The sequence below is a fragment of the Ogataea angusta genome, assembly GCF_019207475.1.
Source record: "Ogataea angusta isolate 61-244 chromosome Unknown 61-244_NODE_3_length_881311_cov_93.026150, whole genome shotgun sequence".
NCBI classification, from domain to species: Eukaryota; Fungi; Ascomycota; class Pichiomycetes; order Pichiales; family Pichiaceae; genus Ogataea; species Ogataea angusta.
Genome location: NW_025065217.1, coordinates 722,480 through 739,444, shown reverse-complemented (window position 1 = coordinate 739,444; position 16,965 = coordinate 722,480). Strand labels below are relative to the sequence as shown.

General features: G+C 49.5%; 9 protein-coding genes across 9 annotated transcripts; 2 read left to right on the top strand and 7 right to left on the bottom strand.

Moving 5' to 3' along the window:
* Nucleotides 1-167: 167 nt before the first annotated feature.
* Nucleotides 168-850, top strand: KL928_001887 (uncharacterized protein; the record flags this gene model as incomplete). Its single annotated transcript, XM_043202301.1, has 2 exons — nucleotides 168-353; nucleotides 503-850. The coding sequence occupies 2 exons, from the start codon at nucleotides 168-170 to the stop codon at nucleotides 848-850; spliced, it is 534 nt and encodes a 177-aa protein (XP_043061164.1).
* A 33-nt stretch (nucleotides 851-883) lies between these two features.
* KL928_001886 (uncharacterized protein) lies at nucleotides 884-1,633 on the bottom strand (the record flags this gene model as incomplete). Its single annotated transcript, XM_043202300.1, has 1 exon — nucleotides 884-1,633. One exon carries the CDS (start codon nucleotides 1,631-1,633, stop codon nucleotides 884-886), a length of 750 nt encoding a protein of 249 aa, XP_043061163.1.
* A 160-nt stretch (nucleotides 1,634-1,793) lies between these two features.
* KL928_001885 (uncharacterized protein) lies at nucleotides 1,794-3,635 on the bottom strand (the record flags this gene model as incomplete). Its single annotated transcript, XM_043202299.1, has 1 exon — nucleotides 1,794-3,635. The coding sequence occupies one exon, from the start codon at nucleotides 3,633-3,635 to the stop codon at nucleotides 1,794-1,796; it is 1,842 nt and encodes a 613-aa protein (XP_043061162.1).
* A 303-nt stretch (nucleotides 3,636-3,938) lies between these two features.
* Nucleotides 3,939-6,140, bottom strand: KL928_001884 (uncharacterized protein; the record flags this gene model as incomplete). Its single annotated transcript, XM_043202298.1, has 1 exon — nucleotides 3,939-6,140. One exon carries the CDS (start codon nucleotides 6,138-6,140, stop codon nucleotides 3,939-3,941), a length of 2,202 nt encoding a protein of 733 aa, XP_043061161.1.
* A 105-nt stretch (nucleotides 6,141-6,245) lies between these two features.
* Nucleotides 6,246-8,222, bottom strand: KL928_001883 (uncharacterized protein; the record flags this gene model as incomplete). Its single annotated transcript, XM_043202297.1, has 1 exon — nucleotides 6,246-8,222. One exon carries the CDS (start codon nucleotides 8,220-8,222, stop codon nucleotides 6,246-6,248), a length of 1,977 nt encoding a protein of 658 aa, XP_043061160.1.
* A 776-nt stretch (nucleotides 8,223-8,998) lies between these two features.
* Nucleotides 8,999-10,735, bottom strand: KL928_001882 (uncharacterized protein; the record flags this gene model as incomplete). Its single annotated transcript, XM_043202296.1, has 1 exon — nucleotides 8,999-10,735. One exon carries the CDS (start codon nucleotides 10,733-10,735, stop codon nucleotides 8,999-9,001), a length of 1,737 nt encoding a protein of 578 aa, XP_043061159.1.
* A 279-nt stretch (nucleotides 10,736-11,014) lies between these two features.
* KL928_001881 (uncharacterized protein) lies at nucleotides 11,015-13,246 on the bottom strand (the record flags this gene model as incomplete). Its single annotated transcript, XM_043202295.1, has 1 exon — nucleotides 11,015-13,246. The coding sequence occupies one exon, from the start codon at nucleotides 13,244-13,246 to the stop codon at nucleotides 11,015-11,017; it is 2,232 nt and encodes a 743-aa protein (XP_043061158.1).
* A 64-nt stretch (nucleotides 13,247-13,310) lies between these two features.
* KL928_001880 (uncharacterized protein) lies at nucleotides 13,311-14,753 on the bottom strand (the record flags this gene model as incomplete). Its single annotated transcript, XM_043202294.1, has 1 exon — nucleotides 13,311-14,753. The coding sequence occupies one exon, from the start codon at nucleotides 14,751-14,753 to the stop codon at nucleotides 13,311-13,313; it is 1,443 nt and encodes a 480-aa protein (XP_043061157.1).
* Nucleotides 14,754-14,812: 59 nt separating this feature from the next.
* Nucleotides 14,813-16,735, top strand: KL928_001879 (uncharacterized protein; the record flags this gene model as incomplete). Its single annotated transcript, XM_043202292.1, has 1 exon — nucleotides 14,813-16,735. One exon carries the CDS (start codon nucleotides 14,813-14,815, stop codon nucleotides 16,733-16,735), a length of 1,923 nt encoding a protein of 640 aa, XP_043061156.1.
* Between the last annotated feature and the right edge of the window lie 230 nt (nucleotides 16,736-16,965).

Genomic DNA, 16,965 nt, shown 5'->3' with positions numbered 1-16,965 from the left:
GACCGGCGTTTTCTCGACAAAAATAAAATCTCACATGGAGTGAGTGGGTTATTGAGCAAAAGAAAACTTAACCAACTACTACCACCATGGTTTCTCAAGAATTTACCGACAAAGTGAGTACCAAGCCGTGTTGGCGTGCTAATACGTAGGCTGCTGCGGTCCAGAATATGGCCAAAAGACCCAATGACGACGAGCTGTTGCAATTGTACGGCCTGTACAAGCAGGCAACGGTGGGGGACAACACCACCGACAAACCGGGTGTTTTCGACTTCAAGGGCAAGTACAAGTGGGAGGCCTGGAAGAAGCTCGAGGGAACTTCCCAGGAGGAGGCCGAGAAGAAGTACATTGCTCTGGTCGATGAATTGCTGGCTAAATACAACTAGTTAATCGGCTAATCTGTGTGCTGTTTCGTAGATAGGCGGGCATTGATGCGCGACGCAAAGTCGACGGTCATCACCGCGGGGATCACAAACGTGGGGAAGTACACGCCCAGCAGGTTCAGCGTCTCTGCGGTGGTGAGTCCGTGCGCCGCGCTCTCGAAGAACACGTAGACCAGACAGCACAGCGTGGTGAACGACGCGTTGAAGCCGTACAGCAGCATGTACGGGTGCAGTTTCAGCGAGAAGCGCTTGTTCTTCCAGTAGTCGGCCACAGCGACCACAAACAGGGGCAGCTGGAAAACGAGCTCAAACCCGACAAAATACTGGAGCCACAGCGGCGGCTCAGCGCACAGAAAGTCTTTGTTCTGGGCTACGTGGAAGTCGCTCAACTGCTTCTGGATGTCGAGCTGCCAGGCACGAGGGACGGCCAGCGTGGCATCCATCAGCACGGTGATAGGGATGTGGAGTAAGAAAAAGCCAAAGTAAAATCCATTCAACATAACTTAGATCGGAGCAGTGAATCCGTTGTTTGCAAACACGTTTTGGCCAGTGATCCAGTGACCGTCTTTAGCCAAAAAGGTGATGATAGGCACAATGTCCGAAATTTTTGTGAGTCTGCCATAGGCACTCTGTGACTTGAAAAATTCGACCCGCTCCTTGGTCTCCTGGCCGTACAAAAATGGCGTGTCCATAGGACCTGGAGACACGCAGTTGAACGAGATCTTGCGAGGAGACTCCTTCGACAAGGTCTTGCACATATAGTGGACAGCGCCCTTGGCAGCCTGGTAGATGGAGTAGCCGTCGGTGTATGCTGCCAAAAGAGACGTGGTGAGCATAATGACCGCTCCCTCGTCGGCAACCTTGTTGGCGGCCTCTCTGAGGAACAGGAACGAGGCCGTGGTGTTGGTCTCGAACATGGTGTTGTACTCGTCCAGAGAGGTCTCGGCCAATGGCTTTCTCAGCACCATACCGACGTTGTTAACGGCAATGTCGATCTTGCCCAGGGCAGAGATGGCCGTGTCGAACAGAATTTTGGTGTCCTTCTCCTTGGTCAGGTCGCCAGAAATGACGACCGTCTTGACCTTGTACTTGGACTCAAGGTCCGAAGCAAATTTGGTCAAGGCATCCTTCTCCTTGGCGGAGTGGTAGTGCAGAGCTAGGTTGCTACCACCTTTGGCAAAGGCCAGGGCGGTCTCCTTTCCGAGGTTCTTGTTGGCACCAGTGATGAGAGTAGATTTTCCTTCAAAAGACATGTCTTGAGTTGTGTTCTGTGATGGGGAGAGAGCAATTGCTTCTCTCCTTATATACCGTTTCTGGGGCTTCCGCAAAGACGGAGATAAATATATTGAGGTCGTGGACAGTCCAAACTCACGGATTTTATTTCAGTGCCAAAGCAGCAATAACAGTATACACCTATTCGCCGTACAGTGCCTCTCGCCGTTTCGTGACCGACTCCACACCGTGCAACTTGATCAAATCTGGAATTTTGTCTTCCTCCTTGAGCATGCGGTCGTGCTCAGAGGTCCAAAATCCGGGATAATTGCTCAGTATCAGCTCGTCGTTCCGGATATAGTTGAGAATGGCCGCCATGAACAGATTCAGGTGGCCGCACGAGCAATCAAACCAGTACGTCAGCCAGCCCATCGACAGACCAACTTTCTCGTTCATCACTTTGAACAGCTCAAAAGAGGTGGTGATGGAAGAGCCAAAGCTACCAAATATCTGTTCGATCTGCGCACAGGTCTCCTCGACGTTGATCAGGGACTTGTTTTTCAGCGGCTCCGGGTCCTCCTTCTTGAGCTCCTCGAAGGAGAAGTTGCCCTCGGTCTCAATGGAAGGCAGCGCGTCGAACTTGCTCAGATCGTCGTTCAGAGCCTTGATCTCGTCCTCGTTCGCGTCTTCAAAGAGATTGGCGGAAGCAGCCCCGTCGTCCAGGCGTTTGTCTTTTTCGCTCTTGGCCTCCGGGCTATATCCCTTCTTTGCAGCGTTCTCCTCGGTTTCCTTGCGCTCTACAGAAACGCGCGCCAATGCCTCGATTCTGTCCAGACTAGGAACCATGTCGTTTTTGTCGTCCAGCTTCATTCTCTTCACGTCCTTGGAATCCTTTGCTCTCGAACTCAAGTTCTTCATTGGCTGCGGGGTGATGTTCTTCGCCAAACAGTCCTCGTAGTACTTCATATACTCCTCCAGACCGTACTTCGAGGCGAACTTCCGGTATCGGTCTCTCCACGACATCGCGCTGTGTCTCGGGAACTTGGCCACCAGCTCGGTGAAAACCGACTCCGGAATGCTGTTGCCGTCCAGCTTCCGTTTCTTGGCGTATTGCGACATGTTTTCCTTGAAATGCAAAATGTGCTTGCACAGCTCGTAGTCCTCTTCGGCGGTGTATTGCGACTTCAGCAGACTTGGAAGGTCCTTGATCTTGATAGGCTCGTTTGTCACCGGGTCCAAAATCAGCTTGTTCGTTTGCGGATCCACCTGGTACACGTAGTCGAGCTTATCTGCCAGGATTTTGCGAAACCTGAACCGGATCGAGTTGCCTGTGTGGCCGCTTAACACGGGCAGCTGGGCAATTTTGGCGAAAAAGCTGTGCGTCGACCGCAGGTTCGGGTTTCGTCTGATCAAATCCAAAATACAAGCATCCTCCAGCTCTGTGAATTTCATCGACCGTTTCTTCTGGGGCTCAGCGCTCATTGATAACGCGCTCTCAACAGACTCGTCTTCCTTGAGCCCCGTCTTTGCCAACTCGCCAATGTTGATGTTGAGGTTCTGCGGTAGCTGGGGCGGACGGCGGAGCTTGAAATCGTTCAGGTCCGGCAGAACGTGGTCTCTTTGCGCCGTATAAACAAAGTTGAACGAGTACACCGGAACGTTGACGTTGGGACTCACGTCCGACGCAGACCGAGCAAGATATATTCCCTGGCTGTTTTCACCGCTCACCACACTTCCTCCCAGTTCCTCAATCACGTGGCGAACATCCTCATTGGCCGCACCATTTCCCAGCAAAATAAACTTCTGCCCTAGCAGGACCTGATCAAGCGGCGACCGCGACAAGGACGGATCCACCAGAGACTCTTCAGCCTTGATGGAAGCATCAGTGTCGTCCGGCTTATCCAAGCTCTCCACCAGATTGTTGATCAAACTTTCGTCCTCGAGCACGGCGTTCGAGGTTTTTTCTTGCTCGCTGGCTTTCATGGCTGCCGTGGCAGTAGCAGCGGCAGACTCCAGCGACGACTCGGCATCGTTGGAAGCCATTGTTATTTTTTCTGAGCTGCTGGTGTTTTGATGTTTTGATTAAAAAAATAAACAATCGGGTCTCGGTTGTTATCAAGCTTCCTTACACCGCTGATACGCGTATGAAAACGGATTACTTTGTAGAGCGAAATTTGGGGTTGGTAAAGTCTGTTTCGGTACAAACGACGACAGGACAACAATATCCTGTTCACAGTGAACCCTTTGAATGGTGAAAGGTTTTTTTTTTCGCAACCGTATTTCATTGGTGCAAAGGTGCCATGAGCCCGGGCCCCTTCTTCGGTTGATTACGTAAATACATGATATCTAACCAAATGGAGTGTCGCTGGTCCTTGGTTCTTCTTTTTGGATAACTGGCTCCTTCGAGAGCAGCTGGCGCAGCTCGTCGCTCACCACCGCCTCCGTGGTCTCCCTCAGAGCGTGTGCGCCAGCCTTCGAGTTCTTCCTGTCGAGCAACTCGACCATCTGTCTGAATTTCAAAAATAGCAGCTCTGCACGCATCAGCAGGTCGTCAACGTCCAAATGGCCGCTCAGGTCGTTCATGAACTTGAGGATCTGGTCAAACTGATTCAGATTGTTGATAATGATTTTTGAGTTCTTTTCCATGATGGCAAGGGCAAAAAAAAGAACGAACTGCGAGGAGTAGTAGTTGGTCCATAATATTTCCCAGAGCCTCATTGTGTCCTCAAAGGAGAGCTCTCGTTTGAACCATACCAGCAACATCCTGAAAAAAAAGAACAAGCTGTTGGCATCGCACTTCTCCAAATGCAGATACAGCTCTGGGATCATGAACTGGACAAGCTCATTTAGTGTCTGCATCTGGAGCTTCATTCCACTCAGATCCTTGACAAAGTTGCGCTCCATTGGCTCCATAAATGATGCAAACGCCCAAAATGAAAGTGGCTCGTCCTGTATCACGTAATATAGTGGCGAGAGAAGATCGCTCATTCCCTGCACATAGCCCAAGTTGTAGTTGAGCTCGTTGTAGGAAAATAATATATCCCTCAAGACGGTGAGGTTAGGGTTGCCAAAGTTGTCGTTCTCGTCGTCTTCGTCGTTCTCGTTTTCTGGAGAGGCAGGCTTGAACATCTCAATGTCGCGGTCCGTTCTGCGAATATCCTTGTGGATCCGCACTTTTTGGTCCTTCCAAAATTCATCGTTCATCTGTCGCTCCATATCTGACTTCCATTTTTCTTTGTACTCGTTGTAGCTATCATGTAGCGACTGGATTAGTTGATCCCTTTCGTGCCTGCTGGTGTCCCAAGGGAACACTCCCAACAAAAAAAGCCATGCCTCCTTGCGTGCAGAAGGCTCGAGACCGCCATGGAAAATTCGATCCTTCACCTCCTCCACGGTGATTTGCAGTCTGCCGGCGCTATCAAACATGTTGGTCCACTCAATGCTTGACACAGGCTTGAGCCTCGTGGCCTTCGACAGCTCATATGGTGTCAAATTACCAAAATTCTCGCCCAACTCACTTCTAATCAACTGGTGATAGTAGTTATTACCAATGATAAGTTTCCGCGACTTTTCGGCCTCCTGCTGCACCGCTAGTGCCCATCTCGCCAAGTAGACATTTGCGCTATCAAACTCGTCGCCGATAACCCGCACTTCTGGTTTTTGCAACAGTTTCTTGATAGGTTCTGGTATCTTATTGCTTTCTGCTACCTGGCCGATCTGTTTTCTGGCGAATGATGTGATGCTGGCCAGGCCCGTCAGAACCTTCCACTTTGCATTCGTAATGAACTGGTCCACTGTCTGTGTGGCGTTCTCGAGCGGATCTTTGGTGTCAATAATGTTGGGAATAAAGTTGATGCTATCTTCCTTAGTAGGATTCACTAAAACCATGCCCTTTTCCAATGGAGACTGCTCCAACACACAGTAATTCCGCAGACAGCTGATAAATCTGTCTCCACCCCAATACAGGCCGCCGTTCATGTTCTCTGCAAAAGGATTGAAGCTCTGGTTTTTCAATTTTTCCTCGCGAATGGTCCCTGGACACTCGTCGTCGTGGAAAAATAAAGCAGGCACTTTTTCTAGCGAATTTTTGGGATGCAGCACCACCGACCCGTACCATAAAGTGGAGGCCTTCGGGCGGATCTGGATACTGTATATGTTTGAGATGGTCAGCCCAAAAGCGTACGACGACAGCGACGACATTTTCGGTCTTGTGATGTACTTGTTCACCTTAGGCAGATGACTGCTGGAGATAAGCTCCTGTGTGGAGCCCCTGTCTGTGCTGCCGGAACCGTAAAAGCTGGTGTTTTCCCCATCCAGTCCGTACAGATCAAAGTAGTCTAGAGCCTCCTTGTCCTCTTTGCCCACGTCCGTTTCTGGAATAAACGCAACCACGAGATCGAGATTGGGCGAGTCTATATACGGTTTGGCTATCACAATATACCCTGGGACGTTGTCTTTCTTCGAATTGGTCACATGAATGTACACCTTTGACTTGATAAAAAGCAATTGCGCCTTCCCTGGCGGAAACGGCTGCTTTGGTGCGGACATATAATAAGCAGCTTGGCTTTGATTTGCCTTTGATTAAGATTATTTATTATCTTGGGCACAGCCTCAAGTGTAAAAATTTAGTATACATTATAATACAAGCTGCGTTCACAGGAACACGAAAGAGAGGTGGTCATTAGGAATCCGGGTACGATTCTGAAGCTCGGTGCCAAGCTTGGTGTCCATTTGCGGGTTCCAGAAAACGTCTCCCAGCTCGAACTTCCTCGATAAGTACACAAAGTCGTCGCTTTCAGACTCCTGGGACTGAATCAAATTAGGAATGGAGGTTCTTGACTTGGACAGGAAACAGTGGTACAGCTGGGCGGCGTCGAACGTCTCGCTTGGGGCTGAGCGGATCTGGATCTGAGGCGGAACGTATTTCAGCTCCAGACGTCTTCGTACTTGGTATCCTAGCTGAATGGCAACAGGCCACTTATAGCTCAAACTGTCGAGATAGTGGAGGTTGAAGTTGATTTTGTCGCGTGCGATCTCCCGGGCTCTGAGATCCTCGCTGTTGATGTGCTCAAGGTACCCGAGACACGAAATGTATAGCAGTTGCGGGAAGATGCCGAGGAAGTGTCGCAGCTCATCGATATCGGACAGATGCTGCGTGCTGACAGAAATCAGATATGCACTTTTGATGGTGACGGCCCACGACGGGAAATAGTCCGTGGAAACGGGCCCGTTGCGAGTCAGTCGTCTAACGTTGGCTCGATGATTGATTATTAGGAACGTCTGGTGCACCATGTTGATCACCAGACACAGGACCGACCTGGCGGCCCGCGAGTCCATGCGATATACCAGGCTTTTCGGTAGTCTATGAAACCACTCGGCCCACAGCGTGTCGATCTTCATGGCCGTATTGTCGTCGGCAGGAATCGACCAGGCTTGCAAGTGCACCGTGCACATGTGCATCAGCACCATCACGTATTCGCATTGCAGCTGGTCCAGGCCGTAACTCTTGAGATCGGCCTCTGTGACAGGCTGGATTGGCTGCCGGTTTGGCTTGGTCACGTGAGCCAGGTGCAGCAAATGGTACTGGGTGTACGTGATCCACCAGACGACGCGCAGCTCCGGGCTGCTGGAAACGTGGAAGCCGTACTGCTCGGCAGTGAACAGCGCGAGCTCGACCCAGTAGAACGCGTCTTTGTTGGTATACGACGGAGCATGACAGCTGAAGATGACGAGGGTTTGGACGATGCACAGCGGCTCGGTCTCGATCTCGGTCTCGTACGCGAGTCGAGCCTTGTGGAAAAGACGCTGGGTGATGGCTTGTTGCTGCTGGAGCTGTGCAGGGGACCACTGGTCGGTGTCGATGTCCCTTGAGCCGGCAAAAAGAATCGCGAGCAGAAGCAGCGCAGAAGACGGTGTACGCAGGTTCTGATTCTGCTCGTAGAACGCCTCGCGGTTGACGATGGGCAGCTGGTAGTTGAGCTTGTCGAAAAAGCGCTCGATCAGCAGCCAGCACACCTCCAAAGGCGGCACCTTAAGTGTCTCGCTTTTCAGTCGGTCGAACCGTGTCTGCTCGCTGACGATGAGGTCTGGACCCGTTGTGCGATAATAGTCATCAAGGAAGACGGGGTCCGGACACAGCTTGTGGGTGACTATCTTGGAGAGGCGGCTGTCCGATAAATTTTGTGCTTTCAGGGCGATCGAGTCCAAATTGGCAGCGAGAAATATTTCAGGAGCAAATTCGGCATTTTTCTGCAAGTCAGAGGATCCCTTGCCGTTAGCGGAGCGCAGCAGGTCCTGCGCGGACTGCTGTCTCTTCCTTCTTGTGTCGTACATTTTCTTGCGTTCGAAAACCTGACATGTGGTGCCGTTGAGCTTGCAGTTGGTGCAGGGGACGAAGGAGCTTGCGTTGGAGAGGTTGTCGTTCTTGACCGAGATGTCGCATCGCACTTTTCTGTTGTGGCAGCTCTGACAGCTGAATTTTGCCCGGGGCCGTCTGGAGCCCGAGTTGCGCCGTTGCAGCGAAGGGTCCACCAGAGCCGAATAGGCGTACGACTGCAGATTGTGTTGTCCAGCGTTGTTGGGGTAGCACCGATTCGGGAAGCCATCGGGAGGAGTTTGGTACGGAAACATGGATGCTTAGTGGGCCATATTTTGCAAAGGGGGAGGGTCCCAATAGAAGCAGCTGTGTTTTTTATATGTTTTCCAGAAAGACGCACAGGGATATACAAGATTTTGCCGCAAAACTCCATACGAGTATTTTTTACCTTTCAATATGACCGTACATCAAAATGGAAGATACATGCATGAACTGACAAGATTACATCAATTCGGAAAGTGCCTGCTGGCAGTGCATATAAATCGGTGCACCGTGGCATTGTCCATTAATTTTCCGGAGCCGGAGAAAGAATTCGCACCACCTTTTTTGTCATCCACACTCGGTTCTGCCAGTCGGGTATCTGATGTTTTTTTTGTTTGCCGGTGATGCGGCTTTTGGGGATTGTTATCTGTGCGTACAGCTGTAATAGTGGATTGGATTTCAGACGACAAACTTGCTGGGCGAGACAGTGCATGCAGTACTGAGCATTACTGAGCATTACTGAGGTGTGCTTTTTGTGTGCACAGAAAGCCCCCTGCGTCTTGGGAGTGACTTAACATTTTTGTCTTTTCGGGCTCCAGAACCAGCATATGCGGACTATTGCTATTATTGCTGCTCAAGACAGGCGGATCACTCTCGGTATGTGGCATGCAGAGAACAGCTACTAGTACCCTGCGTTCCTTGACTCTTACAGTATTTTCCCTTATAGCGTAAAGGTTATCGCGTTCGGCTACGAACCGGAAGGTTCCAGGTTCAAGTCCTGGTGGGGGAGATACTTTTTTTGACTTTTTTTTCTGCAAGCTCCAAGATACTATAGTATATTATTAGTCTCCTCTAATTGCTGTACTAGCTGGTTCAAACCATCGGCATCTAGCCTAGACAACGTCGTCGAGAGGGTATCCTCAATGCACTCATATGCGTGCCGGATATCCTCCTCGGTGAATCCCGCGTTGACATTGATTAACAGTGTAGGAACCACCGGTAGCAGTTCATGGTGGAGAACTCTTTTTGACCTGGTGACCAGAACGCCCCGACCAATCAGCTCGTCGATCATTTTCTGTAACAGATAGTTTTCCCGGTTGTAGTCGCGCGAGAAATATCCCTCTTCGTGGCCGTTTTTGATGGCTTTGAGCACATCAGAGCCCGGTCCACCGTAGCTCTCGGGCAGGTTGAGCTTCTTGCGCAAAGCAGGCGCAAGTCTCAGTATCAGCACTGGCGAGTATTCGGCAGATCTCACAGACACCACCTGCTGCAGCTTTCTCGATTGTTTGAGCAGGGAGTACAGTAGCTTGGTATTATCCTGCAATGGCTTCACGTATCTGTTGACCTTTCCCGGTTCCTCTGCCTCTTCCAGCATTGAAATCACGGCAGAGGCTGCGCTGGCACTGTATGGGGGCAGAGCCGCAGAAAACACATAAGCGTTGGAGGAAAGAACTTGGTAGTATGCCATATCACGACATCCAACACAGAACCCTCCGCTGGAACCAAAAGCGTGTGCCAAAGAGCCCACGGTGATCTCGATCTCCGATCTTGGGATTCCGTACACTTCTGGCAACCCACGGCCGTTAGAGCCCAAAGTCCCAATCGAGTACGTTTCGTCGAGGTACAGTCTGAACTTGTACTTGTTTTTGATTTCCACCAATCTCTTCAAATCTGGCGAGTCTCCAAAATTCTCGGAAAGAGCCTCCGTAACAATAAATCTTCTGTTGAGCGGTCCTTCGCGTAAATCTTCCTGCAACGACTCCAATATCTCTTCCAGGTGGTCCAAATCGTTGTGGTTGAACCACTCAATATGGCATCTGGAAATCAGGGCAGCTTTCTGCAAAGCGACCGAGACTCCGCCATCAACAATCACAATGTCCCCTCTTTTCAGGAAACAAGGCAAAACAGAGGTGGAAGTACAATAATCCTGCCCGTAAATGATACCCTCTTCCGCTCCTAGGAACCGAGCCAGGTCCTCTCCCAAACGCACATGAACGTCCTGTGTTCCATAGAAATTCATAGGGTTGCATGCACCAACTCCACATTCGCGAATGGTCTTGATGGCACGTTGCTTCACGTTCTCGTTCAGCCCCATATTCAGGAAATCTCTGGATGCCATGTTGAGTAAGTTCGGAATAATATTGCCGGTTTTGGGATCCTCTAGTGCCACTCTGTTACCGGCAGCACCCTTCACCATAGGAATGGCGTCAAGCTCCCATCTCTCCTCCTTTCTGAGAGGAGGAGCGAACGGTTCGGGCTCCCAGTCGTCAATCAACTCCTGGACCTCTCTCTCAGACAGATGGACCTTTTCCTTCTCATCTTGTGAATACTTTGATGCAAAAAAGTACCGAATGGCAACTAGTGCGAGCAAAACCTCTAAGAGTGTCCTCCATGGATCGTTTTTATGCGAAGCACGAATGTAGTTTAGCACCAGGGAACCACCAGGCACCTTTTCTACCCCGCGGATGAACTGCTCCCAAAGCTTAACTACTTTTGAAATGTATGCAATAACGGCTTCCGGTGCTCCATTGGTATTCTGTATAAGAGTGGTTGTCACAACAGACATGGTGTTTTTTGGCGATTCAACCTATTGCCTGCAAAAAGTATGATCGCAATTGGTAGTATTATGGTTTCTTTACTATCCAAATCAGAGGCCGCGTCTATCCAAAACGAGAGCACCAATATGGATCTTTAGTTGTAAAGTTGCACCTAATGCCCGTTATTTATTAATTCAAGAATCAGTACAAAAAAAAAATCAACGGTCTATCTCTAGCTGCGCCTCTGGCGTGGCTCAACTTATTTTAATTTTCGTGGCTGGTCACCTTATTTGGTTACTCTACATCACTCACTCTTCCAGGTCTTCCAGGTCTGCGAGCAGCTCTTGTTCGAAATCGTAGTCGCTCTCCTCATCCTGCTCCAATTTCTGCTTTTTGTCGTTGCCTGAAACATCGCCCTCGTCGTCGTCTCTTTCTCTCTTCAATCGGCTCTCGTCTGCTTCCAGCTCTTCCTCGTCTTCCTCATCTTCGTCATAGTCAGACCCCAAAAACTCCTTCATCTCCTCGTCTATCTCCTCCCAGTCAAGATCCTCGCCATCCAGCTTGCTATCGCCGATGTTGTGACTCTTTATGTACGCATTCACTTCATTTTCTGATAGCAAGCCGTCCACCTTGATAGCGTAGTCTTCTTCAGGAACTTTCTCCCATAACGCGATGCAGCTGAAAAGCCAGTCCGGATTCACAACATGAACGTTCGGGTCTATTGATTTCGCTAGTCGCACTTTGAACGTTCCTGGATTTTTGCAAATAACATGGGTGACAGACCTGTTGTAGTTTGCAACAAACGAGGCACCAAAAGATCTCGCCCAGATAACAATATCTGCCGTTTCTAATGGGGTACCCAGGGGCAAAACACCACTCAGAAGGAAGACGTAGCCTTGGAACACCAGCTGCTTCATCGACGTCATGATATCCTTGACGTCTGGCAGAGTCTTGCTGGATTTTTCCACCTCGAAGTAAAACTCGTTATGGATTCGCACCAGAGCCTGTCCCAAGGTTTCTAGCTCGTTATCGTCGTCGCATAGCAAATTGTGCTCCTCTCTGACCTGCGGGTGGTCTTTGACAACATCTTCCTCAATGATTCGCTCGAGGTTCTCCTGTAATTTTGCCAACGGTCTGTCTTGCAACTGTTGCTCTAAAACAGTACTTCTTTCCGTCTCTTGCGCGGCAAGAAGTTCCTTGTTTTGCTCTCCTTCATTGAGCTCCATCATCCGGTCCACAGGCGAGTAGCCCGCTTGTGGAAGAGCCACGTTGACCTTGTTTTCTTCGCTCTCGTCGTAGACGTCTGCGTCGTTGTCGTCGTCCTCCTTTGGCGAGTCGCTGCCGCTGCTCTCGGAGCCTTCCTCGTCTTCCGTGATCACTGTGTTTTCGTCCGCGTTTTTGCTGAGCTCTCGCAGCTCTTTCACGCTGTTCATCTGGTCTTCAAGCTTGTTGACAGACCTTCTCCGTTTGGAAGGGCCCAGCAACGTGCTCTGTCGAGGCAAGAAACTCGAGTTGATGTCTCCAATTCCAACGAAAAAGTCATACGGAACAACCTTGATCAGGTTCGGCGACCAGTTCCAAACGTCACCTCTGTCATCGATCACGACCACCATAGACGTGTCAACAGGGAATAGTCTCTTGAGAGTTTTCTGCGTCAGTGATCCACTCTCGTCTCTGGAAAGTATTCGGTCTCCAAAATATATACCGTCAGGATCTATTATTTTGGCTATGCTTTTGGCATACGACCGCGTCGCCATGGTGTAAATGTGTAATTCGTACAGTTTCGAGACTTTCTCCAGGAACTCTTGCAAGCCAGGCCTCAGCTTGACATAGTACCATCTTTTGTGGGAGGGCGGCTTGGGTCCTTTGTAATTTGGAGGCAGAATGGGTTCCTCTTCTAAGCAAAATGACCGCACGTCTTTAATCGACTCGTAGTTGGGGTTGGTTGGGTCTGACATCCATTCGCCAACCGTGGGGTCCACAGTGGCATGGATCACTGTTTGATCGAGATCCACCACCAAGGACAATCTCTCCTCCTTGAGCAGTCTCTGCGTGGAGCTGCGTTCAATGTTCTCAGCCTCCTTGGTAGACACTTTCAGGTTCGTCGTGCCGTGAGACATCGAAATCGGGGCTCTATCTTTGTCGTTGAATCCTGTGTAGTCCAGGTCCTCGACATTCTTGCCGCACAGCGCGCAGAGACCGCCATATTGAATCGAATGGCTGCAGGGCTCGATAATCTCCATTATTTTGCTGGAGGCGTCTTTCAGCTTGTCGCCCACTTTCACGCTAATTGATGCCACCTTTCCCTCCAAGGGACACTCGAACGAGCCAACATACTCCACTTTCACTAGTTTGCGCTCTGCGTCGTCGCTCTTCGACTCGTCTTCCTCGCTTAGGGGAACTGGCTCGAAATCAAAATATTTGTAGTATACAATAGATGTGTGTCGTTTGATTTCGTCGCCTTCGGCCACCCCAATCTTCACTATCGTCAATGGATACGGTAGCTTCTCTGGAAGATAAATTGGCGTCGTTTCCGACATACTCAGGGCGATAAACAAAAATACTTTATTTTTTTTAAAATCGCGACTTTTTAATTTATTTATTTTATTCAAAAAGGTCCATATCAACGTCCTCGTCCGAAATCGCATCCACCGCAGGGTCTGGTACCACCGACGGAGAATCTTCAATGGCAGGTTCTGACCTGGTGGACTCAACAGGCGTGGCAGATTGTTCAGCCACGGCGTCATCTTTGGACTCGCTCTGCTCCTTTTCCACGTCTTGCATGATCTCGTCAAGCTCAAAGTCATCAATATCAAAATCGGCTTCCTCGTGAACGTCGCTGCCAAATTCCGGAATGCGAATCTCTTCTTGCATGCGCTCGCGTCTCTCTTTTTCTTGCTGGACTTGTTTTATCCGCCTCTTTTGCTGGGTCCTGAGTCCACTGACCACTTGGTCGTACGTTTGGTCGTAGATGGTTCTAATGTAGTTGTTGAATTCCTCAGGGTACCCGCTCGATTTTGTGTAGAACCCAAGAACCCGCCCCAGAACGGCCTCCTGCGACTCGACACGCTCTTTGTACTTTTTCTCTTTCTCCTGCCTCCGTCTCTCAAGGGCTGCAAGCCGTTTTGTTGCCAACGCAACAATGTCAAACTTGCCTTCTCGCAACTCTGGCTCTTCGTTTTCTTGCACCTCCTTCTGCTCAGCTTCAGAACTCACATCTGTGTCTAGCTCAGGCTCACTCTCTCCTTTCTCGACAGGAACAACGTTGTCCTTGAGGTCCAAAATGTGATGCAAAGCCTTCTCTCCAAGTCTGGCCTCCTGGACCAGCTGTTCGCGCATCTTGATTGGATCCTCAATCACAGCAGTGTACTTCGGAGTAGCACGGTAGGTGTGATCTGGTGGGAGCGGTGGCATCCAGCTCGGGATGTACTCTTTTGGACCCACGCTGGGCGGAATCACCTGCGATATTACAGAGGAAGTGTCGTTGAAAAACACAAATGCCGGATCCTGCTCGGTCACAATCTCGTCCTCTGCGGGCTTATCGAGAATCTCGCACAACCTGCGTGCTCTGCGATTAATATTTTGTAACTTCTGGCAGTCTAGCTTTTTCGTCAACAAATAAGCCTCGTAGATGGAGTTGTAGTCAATTACACCCAACTTTTCAAGCGTCCTCAAATCGGCCTTCCCCGGCTGTCGTCTGCGCTGCACCTCCGTAATTCTGTGGAGTTGCGAGTATACTTGGTCAATGTGTCTGATAGCAAGAAGAGTGAGCTGGTTTAGAGCCGATCGCGTAATATGTTGTATTCCTATCTGAGCGAGCATTAAGCCGAGACATGACTCAAGTAGCATGTCCATGGGCTCTAGCTCGAATTTGACTCGCTCTATTGGTACAACTTTAGCAAGGTCCATTCTCGACGGCCGCGGATCTTCTATCTCCTTCAAGAGTGCAGCAACAGCTTGCTCGTCCAACACATTGTCGTCGTTGGGACTTTCGGGCTGCTGGCCGGATTCTTCTTGTGCTTTTGAAGATTCTGTTTCTTCGGCCATCGAGAATATTATTTATTTTATTTTATTTATTTCGCCTTATTTTTTGCTCCTCAATTTACATGTCAATCAACCTTTTGGCAGACCGGTCTGCAAAATCATTGGCCGCGCTTAATGAAACCGGACTAGAGGTGCTTTCGAGACTGGAATTGTCCAACTCCAAGTCTCCCAAATCTCTCTTGGTACAGGAACTGTTCAGTGAAAGCTATTCATTGCTAAAGCCTTTGCAAGACAAAACGGTACACTCTAAGTATTATAAGCAATTGCTCCATAAATTGGCTAGAGTACTCAGTCACTTCAAAGATGGGCTCATTGAGCCTCAGGATAAAGACTTGGCCCAATTGCAGTATCTGATCTCCTTCTACGCCACTATAGCTTTGGTCACCGTCTCCAGTCATATTCTGCTTAATCACACGCTCAAAGTTTCGGAAGACATCGATTACTACGACAAGGTACTCAGCTCCAACCTCAACACCTGTGTCTATACGATTCAGACGCTCCCGGTGACCTTGAAAAAGGGATTTGACAGTTTGGTGAGCGAGGCAGTGCGCAAGAGTGTAAACTCTGCCAGCACCGAGAATTTGGCTCCTAGCTGGGTCCCCCAGAGATTTTCGTCCTTCTGCTCTAACATCATAAAATGGATTCGTTTCCTCATAGAGGCCACGTCCCAGAACCTCCGTCATCTGTTGCTCTCGCCAACAGGCTTCCTGGTTGAGAAACATCGCAAAACCAACAGTATTGTGCGCCACTTTGTATCCACTGTCGTGGGACTTCCTATAGCATATTGCAAAATGGAAGTCAAGCATAAAAGAGACACGCTAGAGGAGCTGAAACACGAGAATGTTGAAAAGCTTGGTTTTCTGTTGAAGGAAATGCCGTACAACTCTCTAGCAGAGCAGCCAGACGCTATTTCTTCTTTTATTCCGAAACTTGCTGGCTTATATCTACCATCAGCATCAGACATAGCAGACCATTCGCTGGAAACATCTTTGAGATCACTGTCGCTTTTGTTCGAGACGCTGCCCCAAATGAAGAAAGAGCTGGAGTTAAAATATCGTCAAAACCAAGAGCCTAGGAAACTGCTCAAATACTGGCTTCCGATCTGTGCTGCTCTGTGGTACGGCCCAAACCTGGCCTATGACCTCGTTTCCAACAGGGAAGCCATCTTCAATTGGCTGAAACTCAATCTGGTGGATACCACCGCTGGATTCTGGCACAACTGGATTGTGGAGCCATTCAATAATATTCTCAGAACAATAAGACACGACGAGAACTCACGCATTGCGATCATGTCCCAAAAGTCGCTCTCCTCGGACTTGGAGTCGCTCGAGAGAATGGTGCTAGAGTACTCTCTGGACAACCAGGCCTATTTTGGTCAGAGCGAGGGGATGTCCCAAGACATGGCGGAACTAGTGAAACGAGAGGTGGCACAAGGGAACCTCGAGATCGTGATGAAAGGCTACGAAAACGACCTCAAGTCTCCTCTCAAGTCCATCATTCTCGGGGATATGGTCAGAAACCTGCTGATCCAAGTCCAAAAGATGAAAGTTGACGGCGCATTGGCCATGTCTGGAATTGACAAGATCATCCGGTCTCAGGAATTGGTCTTTGGATTTGTAGCCGCCTCTCCTAGCTGCTTGATTGTCTGGTACATGGCGAAAGTTGTTAGGTCGTACCTAAAAACGGGCTATTTCATCAAGTTCACCAGAGATACAAAAATCGCTCTGCGCCGCTCGCTCAGCAACCTTGAGAGATTGGTGGATCTCGAACTAACCACGTCTGACTCCTCCACTTACTTCAACGAGGGCTTGCTTCTGCTGGAACTGGTGAACTTGCGCAAGCTGGGTCTGCAAATCCTTCCTGTGTATGCAAGACAGGACTGGATTAGAGACCTCAATGATTTATCAGACCAAAATTACGACTACAACTTCAAACTCATGACCATCTCAAGAATATGGAACAGTTACAGAACACTCATAGAATAGCAAGTTTATTCGGGCGTCGTATAAATCAAAGCGGTTGGGCGAATAAATCACAGGATCGAATCCACGATCTTGTTGCCGATGGTAGCTCCAGCACCAAATATGGTGGAATCTCCTAGTCTCTTGCCAAAATTCTTAGCCTTCTCGGTCTTGTGGTGCTCCTTAGGCTGTTCCTGAGCTTTCTGTTGAGCGGCAGCTTCTTGCTTCTTTTCGGTTTCCTTGTCTCCCATGGT